The sequence below is a fragment of the Hevea brasiliensis genome, chromosome 6, assembly GCF_030052815.1.
Source record: "Hevea brasiliensis isolate MT/VB/25A 57/8 chromosome 6, ASM3005281v1, whole genome shotgun sequence".
Lineage (NCBI taxonomy): Eukaryota > Viridiplantae > Streptophyta > Magnoliopsida > Malpighiales > Euphorbiaceae > Hevea > Hevea brasiliensis.
The window spans coordinates 18,001,986-18,021,473 of NC_079498.1; the positions used below are offsets into that span (position 1 = coordinate 18,001,986).

The following is a 19,488-nucleotide window of genomic DNA, read 5'->3' on the forward strand; positions in this document are numbered from 1 at the left end:
ATCTTTTATAAATACATTTTAATTTGATATTTTTGTAAATAATAAAAATAATGAAGGGAATTTTTTAAAATCCCATTGTTCCCCTCCCACTTTTTATATATTTTTTAAACTTTTTACCAATTCTTTAATTTTTGAAAATTTTAACTTATTTTAAATATTTATTATTTTTAATGAATAGTTAAAATTGAAATAAATCAACTATTAAAATTATTATATTTCAATTGACTAGAAAAGAAATCAACAACTAAAAATACATAACGTTAGCTAATTTAAATCAATTTTGACTATAAATTAAAAAAAATAACTTTTAAAATCATGCTAAAATAGTAAAAAAAAATAGCCAAAATTATAAAATTTAAAAAAAATATATTTTTTTTAAATATCAAGCTATTAAATTACATATTATTACTTACTATTAATAAAATTATTTATGAGTTAGGATTTTTATTTATATAAGTATTTTTTAAATAAGATTTGTAATCAAACTAAGATTTTAATATGTTAAATATTATTTATTATAAATTAAAAATTTATAAAAATAATTTGATCAATTCATGAATTCTCTCATTTATATTTTTATATTTATTAATCAATTATTAAAAAAGAATACGAGACCATAAGTAATGTAACACCCCTGATTTTTTATATATTATTATTGGGCTTCGTGTAGGTATCCTCAATGGAAAAGTCTTGAATTGGATCGAGGTTTTGGCTACCCCACCATTCGGGCATCCCGCGAGGCGTTCGAAGTGAAATCGCAAAGGTAAACCCGAACCTTTCTTTTTCGTAATTTTCTAGTGCTTAAATAGGATTGAAAATCCATAAAATATTCGTGGTAGCTTAGAAAATTACGATTCTTTTTGCAATAGCTTAGTAATATTTCTAAGGACACCGGGGCAGAGTTTTATAATTTTTAGAGCTTATTGCAAAAATGATCAATTATAAGGACTAAATTGAAATTTTACATATTGTGATGAATGATTGATTTGATGGGGGGAGGGGCTGTGTGATGTGATTGAGTTGTGGATATATGGATTGTGGATATAGAAGTGTGTTTTGAGCCCTTTGTTGGGTAGGTCCTAGGTATAGGGAGACTGGATTCGTATTGGTCTTTTCTTTGTTTGTATTGAGTCAAATTTATTAAATGATTGTAATAAAATTGTGTCTATGAGTAGAATATTAATTTTAATTGTAATTTCGATATTATTATATGTTCAAGCATGCCCATGCATCACTTATATGCATATATTTATGTAGTTAAACTCTAGGCACGATTTATGTTGCATTCATGATGTGCCATGGATGTTGTTGTGGTAATTTGTGATGTGGTGTGGACTATGGATAGGGGTAGTCACACGCTGTATAATTAGGGACCCGTAATCACGGCTTGAGTAATTGGGACCCTCGATTTGGTTATTAAGTGGAAGTCAAGCTTGAGTAATGTTGGATTTAAGAGAGGTATATAGGGATCGCCCCATATGTTATGATTGATACTACAGGTGTGTGAGTGCTCCAAATTACCTTTTGATGCTATGATGTGAAAATGTTGTTGATGTTGCATTTCACTCGTGCATTAGTTTTAGATAGTTATAGGGATTATGGTTAAAATTGATATTTTACTCGTTCAAAAATTTGGAGGATATTTATTAGGTTAACTCGCTTTTATACTAGTTGTTTATCGATATTTGTGTAATTTTATTTACTCCTAGAATTTCCGCATGTGTTAATTATTTGAATTTGGTAATATTATATTCATGTTGGACTGTAAACTTAATATTTTAAGTCTGTTTTGATGGATTGGATGAGGAGCTCCCATTTATTATTATGTTGATGAGTATGTGGAGGGTGGCTCCCAATGGATGGTTTATTGTGTTTTGAGTCGAAAACTCCCGTTGGAAAGTCCATTTATGTATGGACTTGTTTTCTTGATATTGGGCCCAAATGGGCCTTAGAGTTGGCTTAATGAATAGTTAAGGCTTACTCGGGCCTCGGGGCTTTGCCCATAGGTTGGGTCGTGACAAATGTGGTATCGAGCTTAGGCTCCATTCATAGGGAAAAATTATCTAAGTGTTGGGAAGAGTCTACTAGGAGTCACATGCGGAGTATAGGATTCTGTAATTCTTTGTTTCTAGATTCTACGTTATACCAAATATAAGATTACCTCGATTAGTGTCTTGATTGAAATGTGAAATAGAGTTTGTAGACATGTGAGATCTATCATGAGGATCCAAGAAATGTTATATTTTGGTTCGGTATGGGTTTAAATGGTGTGCCCATTGTACATAAAAGTGAGTCTTAAACTAGATAAGGATGAGGATACCACTGAATAAGTTTGTGATAATAGAAGATTCGGGAGAGATAAGAAATTAGGAGATCGTAGTAACTATACAATATTCTCGATGTCCGACATGAGATTATTGTGTAGCTGCGTGCATCCCGTGGTGCTCCATAATGAGGGTGTTTGAGATGGAGTTTTATATTTGCAGAGGAGTTGGAAACTCTGGCTAAGAGTTTAGAGTTAGAATATTGAAAGGTCACGGTTGGGTGATAACTAGAGTCTGAGCTAGAGTTTCATCAAGAGTTGCCATAGGTTTGGACTAGTTGCAAAGTAAAGGTGACACTTATAGAGTGAGAATAGTATACCTTGTGTGTATCGGTATGGAATAAAGTACAACTCTACTACAGAAGGTAGAAACTATGAATTGATGATTTATAGAGCTATGATATGATAAAAGAGTCATTAACTTGACATGGTTGGGGCAAGGTGGTAGATGTAGTACCTTTGTTAAGTTAGGATATAGTCCTATCTTTAATGGATCGAAGGTTATTGATAATGATGACTTATGGAATAGTGTGAGTGTGGTAGAGAGTAGTTGGCTATCTGGAGAGGATACAAGTTCCATTATAGGAATCATATATAATCGATCACGATGGATGTAAATCCTTTGGATTGAAATCTTAAGTTTTGGAATTGAGTAAACATGGAAAATAATAATAATAATAATAATAATAATAAAAATAATAATAAATAAAATTAGGTAGTAAGGGTATTATGTAAGTTAAAGGATAAGAATAGAGATCATACAATAAAAGTATGTAATTTCTTTGAGTTCCTTTCTAATTTCAAATTATTCAAAACAATAGTATAATCTAATTATAATAGTATTAAGAGTAATAAATTAGCGAAGATAAATCAAGGCCAATGGATAAAGAAAGTGCAGAATGAAAGTTTGGGCAATTGATTGCGGATGCAATATAATCTAAATGCTAGTGGAAGTACTAGCTAGAGTGGTCAAAGGACCAAATACATATGATACGCTGATAGAGACTCAAAGATATAGTTTATTATGTTAGGAAGAAGAATGGAACCAGGATAGAATAGTCAAGTTCTATTTTGGGTAAGACAAAGGAAATAAATGAAAGGACAACCTAAGAGCGCATAATAAAAGGAACCAAGTTAAGAAATAGGATAGGCTAAGTGATATTCTTGGCAAGGAGAATGACAAGGATGGAAAACCCAAAATGGGATCACATTAGTGAGAAAAGTGATGGAGGTATGGACTACAATAATAATGAGTAAATGTTAGAAGGTGTGCGATGGTATTGCGGACTACCTAAATAGGTAGAGAAAGAGAAGTTAGTAAGTTGAATAAAAGTATTAAATTAATGACCCTAGATAAGGGTGGAATTAGTGTTGGAAGAATTTATTAGTGAGAGAAATCTTAATCAACAAAAGTTAAGGGCACAATAAAACGATGATAGATATGAATCATAGGCGAGTATAAGTAAAGTTAATAAATTATAAAATATTATGTCAAGAAGGAAAATGGTACGGTAAAGAGTTTATGCAGATGATAACTTATAGGTAGAGCATAATTGTGCTAGGAGATGATGAAATTTGGAGATAAAGACCAAGAAACTTAGGTGAAACGTTATAATATGACAATCGGGTGTAGTTGAATATAAGAGGATATTTTCTTTCTTTTCAAGTTTAGCTTGTGCTTTTGGTTCTAGAAGGTTATATAAGGAACAAAGAGTCAATGAGACCTAGTTATTGAGAGTTTAGTAGGCACAAATTCATACATAATTTCTGATATGAGAATAGTGCATACCTAGTATTAAGTATGAAAGGTAATGACAGAGTTAAATTGAGTTAGCTACTAAGGCTTTTTAAACTATGAGCTGGAGGAAGTACTATTTATGGTTGAGATTCAATAGATGAAATTTTTGTTGATGGTTTATTTTAGTTTGAAGTTTAGAATGCTATGGTCTGTATATATGATTATATTTTGGAGAATTAACAATTGAAGTATCTTGTTTTGAATTAAGGCATGACTCATATTTCTGTTAGTTCAGATGGAACTTATAGTTTATGGGGCTCATATTCATCCAGATAAGCAATTTCCTACTAAGGTGATAGGGAATGATAATGTTCTGATAGTTAAGTTGGAAAAAAGGGGATACAAGAAAAAAAAAATTTCTATGGGTAATTATAAGTGTTACATAAGGTGAAGAATGTGCTGGTAGGAGTAAATCATAGGGTTAGAATTCTTGAAGTAATGAAACTAGTATTCAAGATAAGACTAAGAAATAAAAAGAAAGTTAAAGTTGATGATGGGATAGACATCTTTGAAGAAAAAGGTGTAAGGATGAGATAGGACTAAAATTAAGGAATAAGTTGAAATGATACCAACAGTACCAAAAATAGGAAAAGGGAAGTGGATAAGATGCAAAGGACAGGAAGAGAGCTCGATAGAGTCAGTTATAATGATGAGGATAAGGAGTGTCTAACCATTGCCCCTGTGTTAACACTACCTATGAGCGGTGAAGGATACAGTAATTGTGATGCCTCTAGAGTTGGCCTAGGGTGTGTTTTGATGCAGAATGGAAAAGTAGTGGCTTATGCTTCAGAAGAGGCATGAAACTATCCCACCCATGATTTGGAAATGGAGTCTTTGCACTAAAAATGGTGAAGTGTGCGAGATATACACCGACCATAAGAGTTTGAAGTACATCTTCCACAGAGGGATTTAAACTTGAGACAGAGGAGATGGATGGAGCTGGAAGACTATGATTGTCCCATCGGAAGGCCAATGTATGCTTTAAAATCTAGGTACATGAGTTGATGGATCAAGGTTTAATCCTAGATCTTTCGGATGAGGTATTGTTGGCTCACTTTGGTGAGGCTAGACTTGAGAGTTAGAGTTTAGACCAACAATTGATGAAGATTATAGAAAAGGTGAAGGTGGTGAGTTCGGATTTGCCAATGATGGCGCCCTAGTGCAAGGTTCTAGGATATGTGTGCCCGATGTGGACAACCTCGGGAATGAAATCATGCGAGAGGCACACTACAAGTTCCACCAAGATGTACCATGATGTGAAAGATAGCTATTGGTGGAATGGCATGAAGAGAGACATGACTTTGTGTCCAAGTGCTTGACTTGTCGAAGGTGAAGTTTGAACACTAGAGAAGTTGCAAGAGCTCCTATCCGAATGGAAGTGGAAAATGATCACTATGGATTTTGTATATGATTCGATATGGGTAATTGTAGGCTCACTTCTTACAAAGACTACATACCTCTACATTCGAGAAATAGTCGATTGCATGGAGTTCCATAATATCGCAGGCCTGATTCACTTCTCGGTTTTGGAGAAAGTTGCAGGAGGCACTTGGCATTGAACTTTAGTACGGCTTTCCACCGAAAGGACAATCCAAACATCAAGACATGCTTCGCATGAGTGTTTTGGATTTTGGAGGTCAATGGGATGATCGCTAGCTTTGGTGGAGTTTTATCACTCATAGGAATGGCGCATGAGGCACTATATGGAAGAAAGTGTAGGTCTCCTGTGTTGGACAGAAATGGGGAAGCGAAGGTGCATGATGTAAACCTAGTGCAGATAGTTCCTTTCGGAGGGATGGCGACTTGCGACTATGTATTCTGAAGGTTTCTCCAATGAAGGAGTCATGAGATTTGGAAAGAAGGGCAAGTTAGCACCTCGGTATATTGGACCTTTTGAGGTTCTTGATAGAGTTGGAGCGGTTGGAGCTACCACCCAACCTCTCTCACGTTCATCCGTGTTTCACATCTCCATGCTAAATACATTCCCGATCCTTCTCATGGATGTGATAGAGCTAAAAGAGAACTTGACATTTGAGAAGCCATAGTGGACTACCAAGTGGAGATCAAACAGATCCCTATGGTTAAGGTTTTGTGGATGGAAGAGTGCACTGGGAGTTAGAACGGGACATATTCAATGTATAATCATGTGCTTTATTCCTTGTGTAAAATTGGAAGAATGTAACACGATTTTTATATATTATTATTGGGCTTCGTGTAGGTATCCTCAATTCGGAAATTGTGAATTTGGAAAAGTCTCGAATTGGATCGAGGTTTTGGCTACCCCACCATTGTCGAACCTTTCTTTCGTAATTTTCTAGTGCTTAAATAGGATTGAAAATCCATAAAATATTCGTGGTAGCTTAGAAAATTACGATTCTTTTGCAATAGCTTAGTAATATTTCTAAGGACAAGTTTTATAATTTTTAGAGCTTATTTGAGCGGTTTTGCAAAAATGATCAATTATAAGGACTAAATTGAAATTTTACATATTGTGATGAATGATTGATTTGATGGGCGGAGGGTGTGATGTGATTGAGTTGTGGATATATGGATTGTGGATATAGAAGTGTGTTTTGAGCCCTTTTGCAGGGGGTTGGGTAGGTCCTAGGTATAGGGAGACGGATTTACGACTTAGACGTATTGGTCTTTTCTTTGTTTGTATTGAGTCAAATTTATTAAATGATTGTAATAAAACCTTCTTCCTCTCGCCTTAGTGACCATCAAGTCTGTGAGTAGAATATTAATTTTAATTGTAATTTCGATATTATTATATGTTCAAGCATGCCCATGCATCACTTATATGCATATATTTATGTAGTTAAACTCTAGGCACGATTTATGTTGCATTCATAATTGATGTGCCATGGATGTTGTTGTGGTAATTTGGCGTGTGATGTGGTGTGGACTATGGATAGGGCGGGGTAGTCACGGCTTGAGTAAGATCCTTCGAGGGGTAATCACGGCTGTATTATTTGGGACCCTCGATTTGGTTATTAAGTGGAAGTCCGAGCTTGAGTAATGGTTGGATTTAAGAGACCCATATGTTATGATTGATACTACAGGTGTGTGAGTGCTCCAAATTACCTTTTGATGCTATGATGTGAAAATGTTGTTGATGTTGCATTTCACTCGTGCATTAGTTTTAGATAGTTATAGGGATTATGGTTAAAATTGATATTTTACTCTGCACGACACTCTGTTCAAAAATTTGGAGGATATTTATGGTTAAGCTTTTATACTAGTTGTTTATCGATATTTGTGTAATTTTATTTACTCCTAGAATTTCCGCATGTGTTAATTATTTGAATTTGTAATATTATATTCATGTTGGACTGTAAACTTAATATTTTAAGTCTGTTTTGATGGATTGGATGAGGAGCTCCCATTTATTATTATGTTGATGAGTATGTGGAGGGTGGAGCTCCCAATGGATGGTTTATTGTGTTTGGGTGAGTCGAAAACTCCCTTTGGAAAGTCCATTTGTTTGTTTTCTTGATATTGGGCCCAAATGGGCCTTAGAGTTGGGTTAATGAATAGTTAAGGCTTACTACGGGCCTCGGGGGCTTTAGGCTGGCCCAGGTCCTAGTGCCGGTCCGGCCCATAGGTTGGGTCGTGACAAGTAATGATTGAATGAACACACATATATATATAATGTAAAATAAAAAAATTGAAAAATTGAAAGATTTAAAAAAAAAAAGCATACATGGGAAAATATATTAATGAAAACTTAAACTATATAATTTAAAAATATATTATTATAATTATATATTAATTTTATTCTTTAATATAATTTTAAATAGTCATATATTTACATAATTAAATATGATTAAATGATAAAAAAATCAAAACCTTTATATCAATTACTAATTTTTTTCAAAACTTTCAATTGTATTAATTTGATCAAAAATCTTTTCAATTATTTTCAATTTTAGCAATAAATTTAATAAAGAATAAATGAACTCATCAATCAATCGATAAAAATAATTCAAAATTTTTATTTATTATTAATTTTAGTTTCTCCTTTTAATTTTATTAATATATCCAATAGTTTAATTTTATTAATATATCCAATAGTTTTAGTACTTTTATTAATAAAAAAAATTCTAAGCACTTATTTTTATTTCATTTAATATTTTAATTAATTTTGCTCCATTTACTTAAATTAGTCAAAATTCAAATGCAATTATAATAATTTCATTAAAAATTTGAAAGAAAATTATTTTTTAATTTATTATATTGAAAAATAATTTTTTTAAGCCATATTGAAAAATAATTTGAGAATATTATTTTTATTTTTAATGAAAATGAAATAAATGAAAAATTATTTATATGTAAAATAAATTTAATGTTTGATTAAATCTATATTTTAATATACTTGTGACTAATAAAATAGTTCTTCTACTTAAATTGGATTAAAAATTTAAATTTAAATTTTTAATATTTAGTTAAAACTTAACTGTTACTAATATTTATAATTTTTAAAATAGCTAAAAATTTGTAACTAATAAAATAATTAAAATTGGATATGATTAGAATACCATATCTATTGATATAAATGTAAATTTTTATTTAATTAAATATTTAATTTTTTTAATAATAATTTTTTTAATTAAGTGAAGGATATTTTTGTATATATAACTATAGAACTACTATTTTAAGAATTATAATATGTTTTTCTAGTATAAGAAGAATTATTATTAAAATAATACTAAGAATTTAATTTATAGTAATTATTATTATATTAAAAATTAAAATTATTAAGTATTTAATAACAAATAATCCATCACTAAAAGTTATTAATGAATATACAGTATGTTGGAGAAATTAACGTTATTAGAGATTTAGTGACAAATTTTGCATTGCTAAATGTTATTAATGGTGATAATGTATAAAACGGTTCTAATAGCTAAAATTATTAGTAATGCATCTTTTTGTCACAAAATGGTAACAGTGACGAAGCTATATGAATTAGGAAAAGTTATTGTCACTAATATGCTTCATTGGCGATGAAGTATTTAGCTTTCTTTATAAATATATTCTTAGTATTTTTTTAGAAATAAAAATAATGAAAGACATTTTTGAAAATCCCATTCATATATATATATATATATATATATATATATATATATATATATATATATATATATATATATATATATATATATTTTGTATTTTGTATTTTTTATTTATTAATTTCTTATTTTAATTAATTACTACTTATAAAATTTTATATTTAATTAAAGTTTTAGTATAAGTAGGACTAAAAATTTTAAATTTATATAAATTCTAAAATTTAGAATTTTAAATGTATTCAAATGTTAAAATTAATTTAAATAATAAAATATAATTATAATTAATTTAAAAAATAGGATATTTTTAACAAAATCAATGTTCCCATCCCACATTTATATATAGTATATATTATTTATAAATTTTATAAAAAAAAATTGAGTTAAGTGATGTCGAGTTCATTCATATATAAGGATAAGTTTATAATAGTTACATTCTTTGATTTTTATTATTAGTTTTTTGGAGCTAATTAGTTCTTAAATGCATAGATTAATTATAGTGTTGCTTCTTTAAATTTGTTTAGAAAAATGGGTTTGTTGAGATGCCCATATATAATAATGATTGCAGTGATTGATAGTTAAATAATAATGGTTAAGTAGCAATGAAAGTGGCAATAATGGTAATCAGGTGGTGATGATGGCAGCAAAATGAGGTAATGATAGTGATAGAAGTGACAATGACTAAGTGGTAATAGCGATAGTTAAATCATAGTGGTGATGATAATAATGGTAGAAATAGGATAATAGTAGTTGTGATGATAGTCCTGGTAATTGTGATAACAAAGTAGGGTTGTGATGATAATAATCGTGATAATGGTAATGAAATCAAAATAAAAAATGATGATTATATTTATTTTTATACGAGATAATTTTTATATTATTTTAAATATAATTATTATATTATATAATATTATTCCACTACATTAAATTTTTTTTATTATAAAATAATATAATTAAATATAAAACATAATTATAATTATATTATTATTTTGATTATATCACATTAGATAGAGTTAAATAAATAAATAAGTAAATAGCATAAATGCTATTAATATATTGACAACTAAGACGGCCGTAGACATATAGATTTACAGATTTTGTTGGCAGTTACGTATTTAATGACTTCGTCCTATCTTCTACCTAAGTCCCATACTCCATTTTTATAACTTTCAAATCTACTTTCCTTCTATACCTTTAAAACTGCCACTGAAACACACAAATCTAACCACCGCACAAAATGCTCCGACTAGGCACGGCCATCGTCGCCTCCACATTTGTTGCCCTCATTTTCTCCTCCACGTTATGCAAGGTGTCAGCCCAGGCGCCCTCACCTGTTCCTTTTCCAGGCTTCAAGCCACCGCCTTCAGCACCAACACCTCTCACTCCTCTAGCGCCTACGCCTTTAGGGCCTTCTGCACCAACACTCGATTGCATGAAGCCGCTGCTTAACATGTCAGATTGCTTGAGTTATGTACAGGAATCAAGTAACACGACGGTGCCGGACAAGAATTGCTGCCCGGAGCTGGCCGGATTGATCGAGGGAAGCCCTATCTGCTTGTGTCAGTTGCTGAGTAACACTAGCTTGGCAGAGTCTTATGGTATTAAGATCGATATCAATAGAGCTCTTAAACTTCCTTCTGTCTGTCGTATTAGCACTCCTCCGGTTAGCACGTGCGCAGGTATTTTTATTATTTTTTTTTTATACTTTTTTTTTAAATAATAAAGGTAATGAAAATTCGAGAAACTAAATTAATTTAAAATCTGAATTATTCTTCTAAATTAAGATCAATGATCTGCTAAAAATTGCTAAATTATGACTTTAGGGTGATAGAATTTCATTCAGATTGTTAGTCTGGTCACCCAAAACTAAGTTCTCAAAAGGAGCATTAGAAACTCTAGTGCGTATTCTTAAAAGCATTTTTGAAGTGGAAGATAATTTCAATGGATTGATTTTTCTTTTTTTAAAGATAGTGCTTTAGAGTCAGCTTGCTGTTAATAAAAATAAAATTTTATTTTTCTTATAAATTAAGATTTAATTATATTGAAAGTGCTTTAAGAGTAATTATATTTAATATCATACTGATGAGAGAGCCTTCGCCGGTGAGCTTCTTTAATGTGATGAACCCAATTCAATGATGCCCCTATCATCCAATCAACCTCACCCGTGACAGCTATTACACCTTATTCTATCATTGGGCCCACATTTATTTTTTAACCGCCGGGGGGGGCGGGGGTGGTGGTTCAAGACTGGGGCGAGGACTACTAGGAAGTGGGGCAAAACCTTTTTTTTTGTGGGAATTTTTTTTTTACTTTTCATTTTAATTTGTTATATATATATATATATATTAAAAATAAAATATAAGCTAAAAATTATAAGTTTTGAATATAATTTAATAATACATTTATTAAAATTATAATATTTAAATATATAAATTATAGAATTAAATTAATTTTTAATAAAATAATAATAATATATTATTATACAAGATATGCTACAAAAATTTAAGAGAAGGTGAAAGTTTTTTTATCTCCATCCCATACAATATCAAAATCAAAGTAAAATCAAATAAAATTAATTAAATTTGAAACAGATTAAATCGAATTTAAAAATTTTTATCATCTCTACTTTTAATATTATCTATTAAGTAATCCAAATCCAAATCTCACCCAATTCATTAATTAGAAAATGTAAAAAATGTATATAGTTTTATTTAATTATTTATATTTTGTTAAATTGCCAAAATTACTATTTAATTAATTTTTCTATTAAAACAATTTGATTATGTGTTTTGGACCTCGTAACTGATTAGCCGATCACTTCACAAGTTAATTAAAATTGAAAAGTACTAATTAAAATTGAGATAATTTTTTTACCAAAATAAAACACTTTCATTATAATCACAACATTTAATGCATTTTTTTCCCATTCCAACATATTTTGTATGTACCTTTGAATTCAATTTATAAAAAAATTCATAAATAGATTTTTGATATGAAATATTTATATTTTAAATGTGAATGTGAGAGATACTGTTTACATAATAGTAAATAAATAGCAAATTAACATTATAAAATTTATAATGAATATCATGTACTTCCATTTTTTTTTTCTTTTTTAAAATTGTTAGAACTAAACAAATTCATTAAAAAAGAATTATTAATAGTAATAGGTATATCAATGTTACATGCACGTATTACATAAAAGGGACCTCCCTTTTAATAATTTTAAAATATTAAATAAAACAAAAAAAAAATAATTTTCTTTTGGTATATAACTCACAATACTTATTTAAAAAAAAATCACAATTTATGATTTTTTGTATTGAATCCTCTTTCTTAGAGCATTATTAAAAATAGTTATATTATTTTAATAGGTGTATTTAATATAATTTTAGTTTTATATAATAATGAGTTATATAATTATTTAGATTAAATATTTATATTAAAATTTTTATAAAATTAATGAAAATATATTAAATTCACTAATTTAAATATAAATATTTAAATTTACCATTATTAAATTTATTATGATAGCTTACTGTTGTCATTATTTTAAATTTTACTTACCATATTTGCTTCCTTGTAGCCTTGGGATACCCAGTTCCAGGTCCAATATCAGGCCCAGCGCCAAGCGAAGTGAATATTGCGCCAGGTATTTAGGGCCTCTCTTTTAAGCTTGCCCTTGGTTCAATTCATTATTTAATTTAACAATAATTACATTATAGATGTCTAAATTTCCTCAATTTTCGTTGTTTATTTTTAAAATTTTAATTTAATATCTAAAAAATAATTTTTATTTTCATTTTTTATATTAAATCAGCCAAAATTATTTCTTTAAATATTAAAAGAAATCAGAATCCTCCATTTATACTCTTATCTTCAACAAAAAAAAAAACTGTATTTTATGTTTGAATATAAAAAATAAAATAAATTATTTAAATATAATAAAATTAATATAATTTTAATAAAAAATATGTGCCGTACGTATGTTATCTGTAAAAGAAAAAAAAATAATTATAATTGCAACATGTTGAATTACCGGTTCCAATGCAATTTTTTTCCATTCATCGTAATTTTTTCCTTTCACTCCTCTTGGCCTGTCACCACCTGAATCTTTTACGCCTTTAGGGCCGTCCTCAGCAAATGATTGCATGACGCCGCTGTTAAACATGTCGGATTGCTTGAGTTACGTAGCGGAATCGAGTAACGCGACGGTGCCAGACAAGAATTGCTGCCCGGAGCTAGCTGGATTGATCGAGGGAAGCCCTGTCTGTTTGTGTCAGCTGCTAAGTAATACTAGCTTGACAGAGTCTTATGGTATTAAGATCGACATCAGTAGAGCTCTTAAGCTTCCGTCTGTCTGTCGTATTAGCACTCCTCCGGTTAGCACGTGCGCAGGTATTTTTATTCTATTTTATACTTTTTTTTTTAAATAATAAAGATAACGAAAAATCGACAAACTATATATATATATATATATATATATATATATATATATATATATATATATATATATAATCTGAATTATTCATCTAAATAACACACATTGCTTATGGAAAAATTACTGCAAAAAGATAAAATAATTCCTGTCTTATTAATGAGTTTTAGCTTTCGTTTGTTTTTGAAAAATAATTGATAGAAGTAAAATAATTTTCAAGAAAAATATATTATAAAAATATTTTTTTATTTAATTATAATGTTAAATTTAAATGTATATATTAATGCTATGAAAGTATAAACATTTTTACATTTCAGTAAAATTGTCTAAATTTAGAAATTGATTTTCTCCTTGAAAAAATAGAATTTATTTTTCTTAAAAATGATTTAATTTTTTGAAAAAATATTTTTATTAACTTATTTTTTTAGTGTCAAAAATATAAAAATATATTTAAAAAAAATTTTTGTGAAATAAATGGAGTTTTAGTTTAATAATACTAATATCTTTTTAAAATTGTGAAATATTAAATTTAAATTTTAATTAAAATTAATTATATTAAAAAAATAATGCATATCTTTTCTTCCTATAAAAATTTTAAACAAATTAATTTATTCACATCTCGTCTTATATTCAATATTCTATAGTAAAATTGTCTGATCTGAATTTTTTGAAAAATTTAAGAGAATTTTTTTTGGATTTATATAATTGTCATATTTTAATTTTTTTTTCTAATATAAATTGGGAGTAGCGGTCTTAATTTTTAATTTAATTTTAATTTGTTTAGACTATAATTACCATTATTAGAATTAAAAGTAATTTACCGAAGCATTTCAAATTTGAACATTATTTTGAATGTTTATGTGCTTATTTGATACTATTATCTGTTCAAAATTGCTAAATTACAATTTTAGGATGATAGGATTTCATTCAAATTTTTAGTTAATAAATTTATTCTGGACACCGAAAACTAAATTCTCAAAAGGACCATTAGAAAATTTAGTGTGTATTTTTAAAGCATTGATGTAATTTTAGTGTAAATATAATAAAAATATATAGATAAATTAATGTAATTTTTAAAAATAAAAAAAAATAAATAATTAGTTTATTAAAATATAAAAATTAAATAATAATTTTCCTAAAATTTAATGGTGATAGAAGTGATAAGGTAGTGAGCTTCTTTAATGATGAATCCAATTCGACGTTGCTCCTATCATCCAATCAATCTCACTGGTGACAGCTATTGCACCTTATTTTATCATTGGCCCGCATTTATTTTTTTGGGCTCCTTAAAACAATTAGTTAGGCAAACCAAATTTAGTATTTTCAAAATCTCACCCAATCCATTAAATTTGCAAATGGAAAAGGGTATTTAATTTTGTTTAATTACTTTTATTTTATTAACTTTTCGAAATTATTATTTAATATATATATATATACACACACTGAAACAATCTTATTATATGGTTTGGACCTATTAATTGATTAGCCAATCACTTTATAAATTAATTAAATTTTAAAAGTACACGGACAATGCTCTTTGAAATCTCTCATCACTTGTGAATAATACATGTACTTTGAAAATTTTATTATAATTTAAGGATATTATGTATTGTGTATATGCTCTCTATACAAAAAAAAACTAATTAAAATTGAGAGAATTTTTTAAGCAAAATATTTAATTTAGTCATTGTGCTTATTAGAAAAATTCAATTTAACATATTTTTTAACTTTTTTTTCAATTTAGTTTAAAATTTTTAATTTAAGTTAAATTTAACACCAAAATTAAAATTTATCAATTAAATTTCTTTATTTTTTAATTAAAATAAAAATTAAGCAGTTTAATTTCTTAATTTTGGAATTAAATTTCTTTTTCTTGATTTAAGTAGTTTAATTTTTTGATTTTCTTGATTTTTGAGTAAATTAAGTTTAAATTGAAAATTTTACATTAAATTAAATAAAAAATTAAAATATACTAAATTAAACTTTCTCAATAAATATAATAGTGTAATTGAGCTTTAAGTGAATTTTTTTTACCTAAAATAAAACACTTTCATTACAATTACAACAAGTTGAATTACCTGTTTTAATGCATTTTTTTTCCATTGATCATATTTTGTATGTATTTCCAATTCAATTTGTAAACAAATCATAAATAGATTTTTGATATGAAATATTTATATTTTATATATGAATGTGAGAGATATTTTTTTACATAATAATAAATACACAGTGAATTAACATTATAAAATTTATCATGAATATTATGTACTATTTTTTTTCTTTTTGAAACTTGTTATATAGAAAATACTATATATGATTTGTGATAAAATTGAATGAATTTTTATAATAATAAAAATATATAAATTTAAATAATTGTTGCTCAATTAACTTGTCATATTTATTTCCTTTTAGATTTGGGATACCCAGTGCCAGGTCCAATATCAGGCCCATCCCCAAGCATCTCACCAGGTATTTAGGGCCTCTTTTGAGCTTACTCTTGTTTCAATTCATTATTTAATTTTAACAATGATTACATTATTGACGTCTAAATTTTCTTTATTTTTATTGTTTTTAATTAAATATCTAAAAAAATAAATATATTTCATTTTTTATTAAATTAGCCAAAATTATTTCTTTGAATATTAAAATAAATCATAATTTTCCGTCATATATTTATATTCTTACCTTCAACGAAAAAATTAATTACAAAATAAATTAATTTGATTTATAATTAATTTGATTTTTTTTCAATTTTTTATTTACAAAATATATTATTTGAGATTAGCTAAATAAATTCATATTCTTTGAGTCATTGCATATTAACAATGCATTTGAATTAAGTCCTATCTTTAAATCACGTGTGTGTATATGCCTTTGAGAAAAAAAAAATCTTAAAGTCAAATGGGGCTGAGCCTTCGAGCTCCCACATCGGTAGTAGATATACGTGTGTATTGTAAAATATTAATAGAAGATAATGTTGTAGGTGATAAAACGCCGTCAGGTTTAGATAGCAGTCCATCAGCCGGAGAAAATGGCAGTGGAGCTTCAAACATTGCAGGCTCTGCCCAAGCATTTATTATTGGCTTAGCATTTTCATTTCTTCCAACAATATTCTGAGTTAGGAATTTTCATGGTATTTGTGAGATTTTCAGAATTGTTGCAGTTTGATCTCCATTATTTAAATGTTGTAAGCAGATATATACGGTATTTATGGTGGCACCAATAATTTAAATATATGTTGGAGTTGTTCAATTTATTTCTTTTATTATTATTATTATGCAATTTGCTGGTCATTGGTCAAGCATTGCAAAATGGCTCAAATTTTCACTTTTCATGTGGTGGATGAAGTTAATATTTGATTGCTTTGACAATTTACGAAAATTTGAGATGCGTCTAATGAATGTAGACTATCCAATTATAACAAGGTTCACTTATTAAAGATATTTATGTGGGAATATCTGAAGAATTTTTTTTTTTGTTGCTAGAAGATCATTTTTCAAGGATTTAAGTTGTCTAAAGCATATCCTTGATGATTAAAGCTGCTTGAAACACACCATTCAATTTATCAAGAAACTGATTCAATCAAATTATATTGAAATCTATCTGAATTAAACTAATTTGGATGTATATGATATAACTTGCCTCAATGAATATTTACTGAAGGAAAGTTAAAAATATAATTTTGTATGTTCATGGATTTTTATAAAGAGATTTAGATATGAGTTTACTATAATTGTAGTTTACGTTGATGACATAAATATTATTAGAACTAAGCTTCGAAAATAGTAAATTTTTTAAATAGAAAAAAATTTAAAATGAAAGACCTTAGAAAAACAAAATTTTGTCTCAGCTTACAAATAGAACATTTCATAAATGAAAATTTTGTTTATCAATCAACTTATATAGCCAAGGTGTTAAAAAGAATTTATATAATGAAGCACATCCGTTGAGTACACCAAGGATTGCAAGGTCACTTAAAGAGAAAAAAATATCATTTTTGACTTTGAAAGAATGTTAGAAGAACTTCTTGATCTTGAAGTGCCATCCCAGTGCAATAAGAGCAATAATTAATGTATCTTAGTAGTCACACTCGACTTGATATAACATTTTCTATAAATTTATTAATAAAGCATAATCCTTCTCTGACACGAAGACATTGGAATGGAGTTTAAACATGCATTCTAGTTTCTCTGAGGAATAATGGATATGGGTATTATACTAATGTATTGAAATCATATTTAATTAGATATGCAGTTGAATGTTATTTGATCCACATAAAGGTTGATCCAAAATGCTCTTTATTTATATGTGAAAGTATAACTATCTCATGGTTTTCAATAAAATAAACTATAATTTCCACTTCTTTTAATAATGTAAAAATTTTAGCAGGTTAAAAGTATTTTTTGACCTTTTACTTTTACCTGAAGTCACTTAATGTCTTCATTTTTAATTGTTTAACATCCGAACTTTATAAAAGTGTACCTATTAACCCTTCATCTTTATACGAAAAAGTCACTTTAACATTTTCAATTTTAGTTCCATCTCATTTGACACTTGAATTTTATAACAATATAACTATTAACCCCCAAAATCCTAATTAGCAAAGAGTGTAAATGCACGCTCAATTAGGCAATTGAAGATGATAAAATATTATCAATTAAATTTGTATAATTATAAAATTAAATAAATTATAAGAATTGTTCTAATTCTTTCTCTCCCCTCCTCATCAGAAAACTCCACCAAATTGAGCACTCTTGATTGGAAGATCAAGTTAGAGTCGAGGGGAATTGATCAGTAAATGCTTTATTTGCGTTGGTCTCTAAAAACGACTGGTATGACCATTTGAAGATCCCATCCTATTGTGCATCATTATGAGGAAAAAACATCCATAGTGCCATCATTGATGCTGTTTGAGCTTTCCATGGTGGACCCACAACAAATCTTAGGGGGGCCCTGGCGCCCCCTCCCCCCACAAGGCTTGACCCCTCCCAAGTTATTATTAATTTTTAAACTTGTGCATAAGTAGAGATTGATAATAAGTCACTGCCCCCAATTTTAATAATAATAATAATAAATTTTAGAGTTAGATATTATTATGCTAAAAAATATTTTAAAAGTGAACAAAATAATATTATAATTAATTATTATTTATAAAGTATGAATATTTATTTAGAATATTCTATAAATTGAAAAATATTAAAAATAAAGATATAGAGAAGAAAAAAAAATAATAAAAAATGATGAGAGGAAAAAAAAAAAACTAAAATATACATACTTTAAAATATACGTAGATCTCTTTACTTCTTTATTCTCATCCTTGATTTTCCCATAGCTAAAGTACATATTCTTTGGTCTCTCTTTAATTAATTCGCTTATTGAGCCAATTTTTAGATCTTAATACTCGTAATTTTCAACTTCTGGAATTTGTAATTTTAGATAGTTAACTATAAAAAAATTCAATCATTTTAGCTATGATTCAAGTATTTCATAATTTTAGACTTTGATCCTTTCATAAATGGTATCAAATTATTTTTTATAAGTCTATTTTTTCTTCAACGTGTTCGATATAATACCGAAATAAACTTATACTTTTATAATAAGTTTTTAATTGACTGTATTTTCTTATAATATATAATAAGTTTTTATCAATAAAGCATAATTAGTCTAGTATTTGAACAATTATACTACAAAATCTTCTTAATTTAAGACATGTGTACAAATGAGTTTAAGTGGTGTTCTATTTATATAAATATAATTAAATTTGTATTGTTTAATTATTTTTCTTAAATTAATTATCTAAATATTTATTGAAACTCATATTACTTATTTTAATAAATGAATGTTGATTATTCTTTGATAA

General features: G+C 27.8%; 1 protein-coding gene across 1 annotated transcript; it reads left to right on the plus strand.

Moving 5' to 3' along the window:
* The first annotated feature begins 10,277 nt into the window (after nucleotides 1-10,277).
* Nucleotides 10,278-16,880, plus strand: LOC110652759 (non-specific lipid transfer protein GPI-anchored 23). The gene is made up of 5 exons (XM_058148439.1): nucleotides 10,278-10,869; nucleotides 12,777-12,842; nucleotides 13,319-13,588; nucleotides 16,041-16,097; nucleotides 16,612-16,880. Exons 1-5 carry the CDS (start codon nucleotides 10,428-10,430, stop codon nucleotides 16,743-16,745), a joined length of 969 nt encoding a protein of 322 aa, XP_058004422.1. The 5' UTR covers nucleotides 10,278-10,427; the 3' UTR covers nucleotides 16,746-16,880.
* The last annotated feature ends 2,608 nt before the right edge of the window (nucleotides 16,881-19,488 follow it).

Bases quoted from the DNA above. Each gene is read 5' to 3' on its own strand.
- LOC110652759 (XM_058148439.1), top strand. From the start codon at position 10,428: ATGCTCCGACTAGGCACGGCCATCGTCGCCTCCACATTTGTTGCCCTC. The intron at 10,870-12,776 runs GTATTTTTATTA...GCTTCCTTGTAG, and splicing joins TCCGGTTAGCACGTGCGCAG to CCTTGGGATACCCAGTTCCA. The intron at 12,843-13,318 runs GTATTTAGGGCC...TTACGCCTTTAG, and splicing joins CGAAGTGAATATTGCGCCAG to GGCCGTCCTCAGCAAATGAT.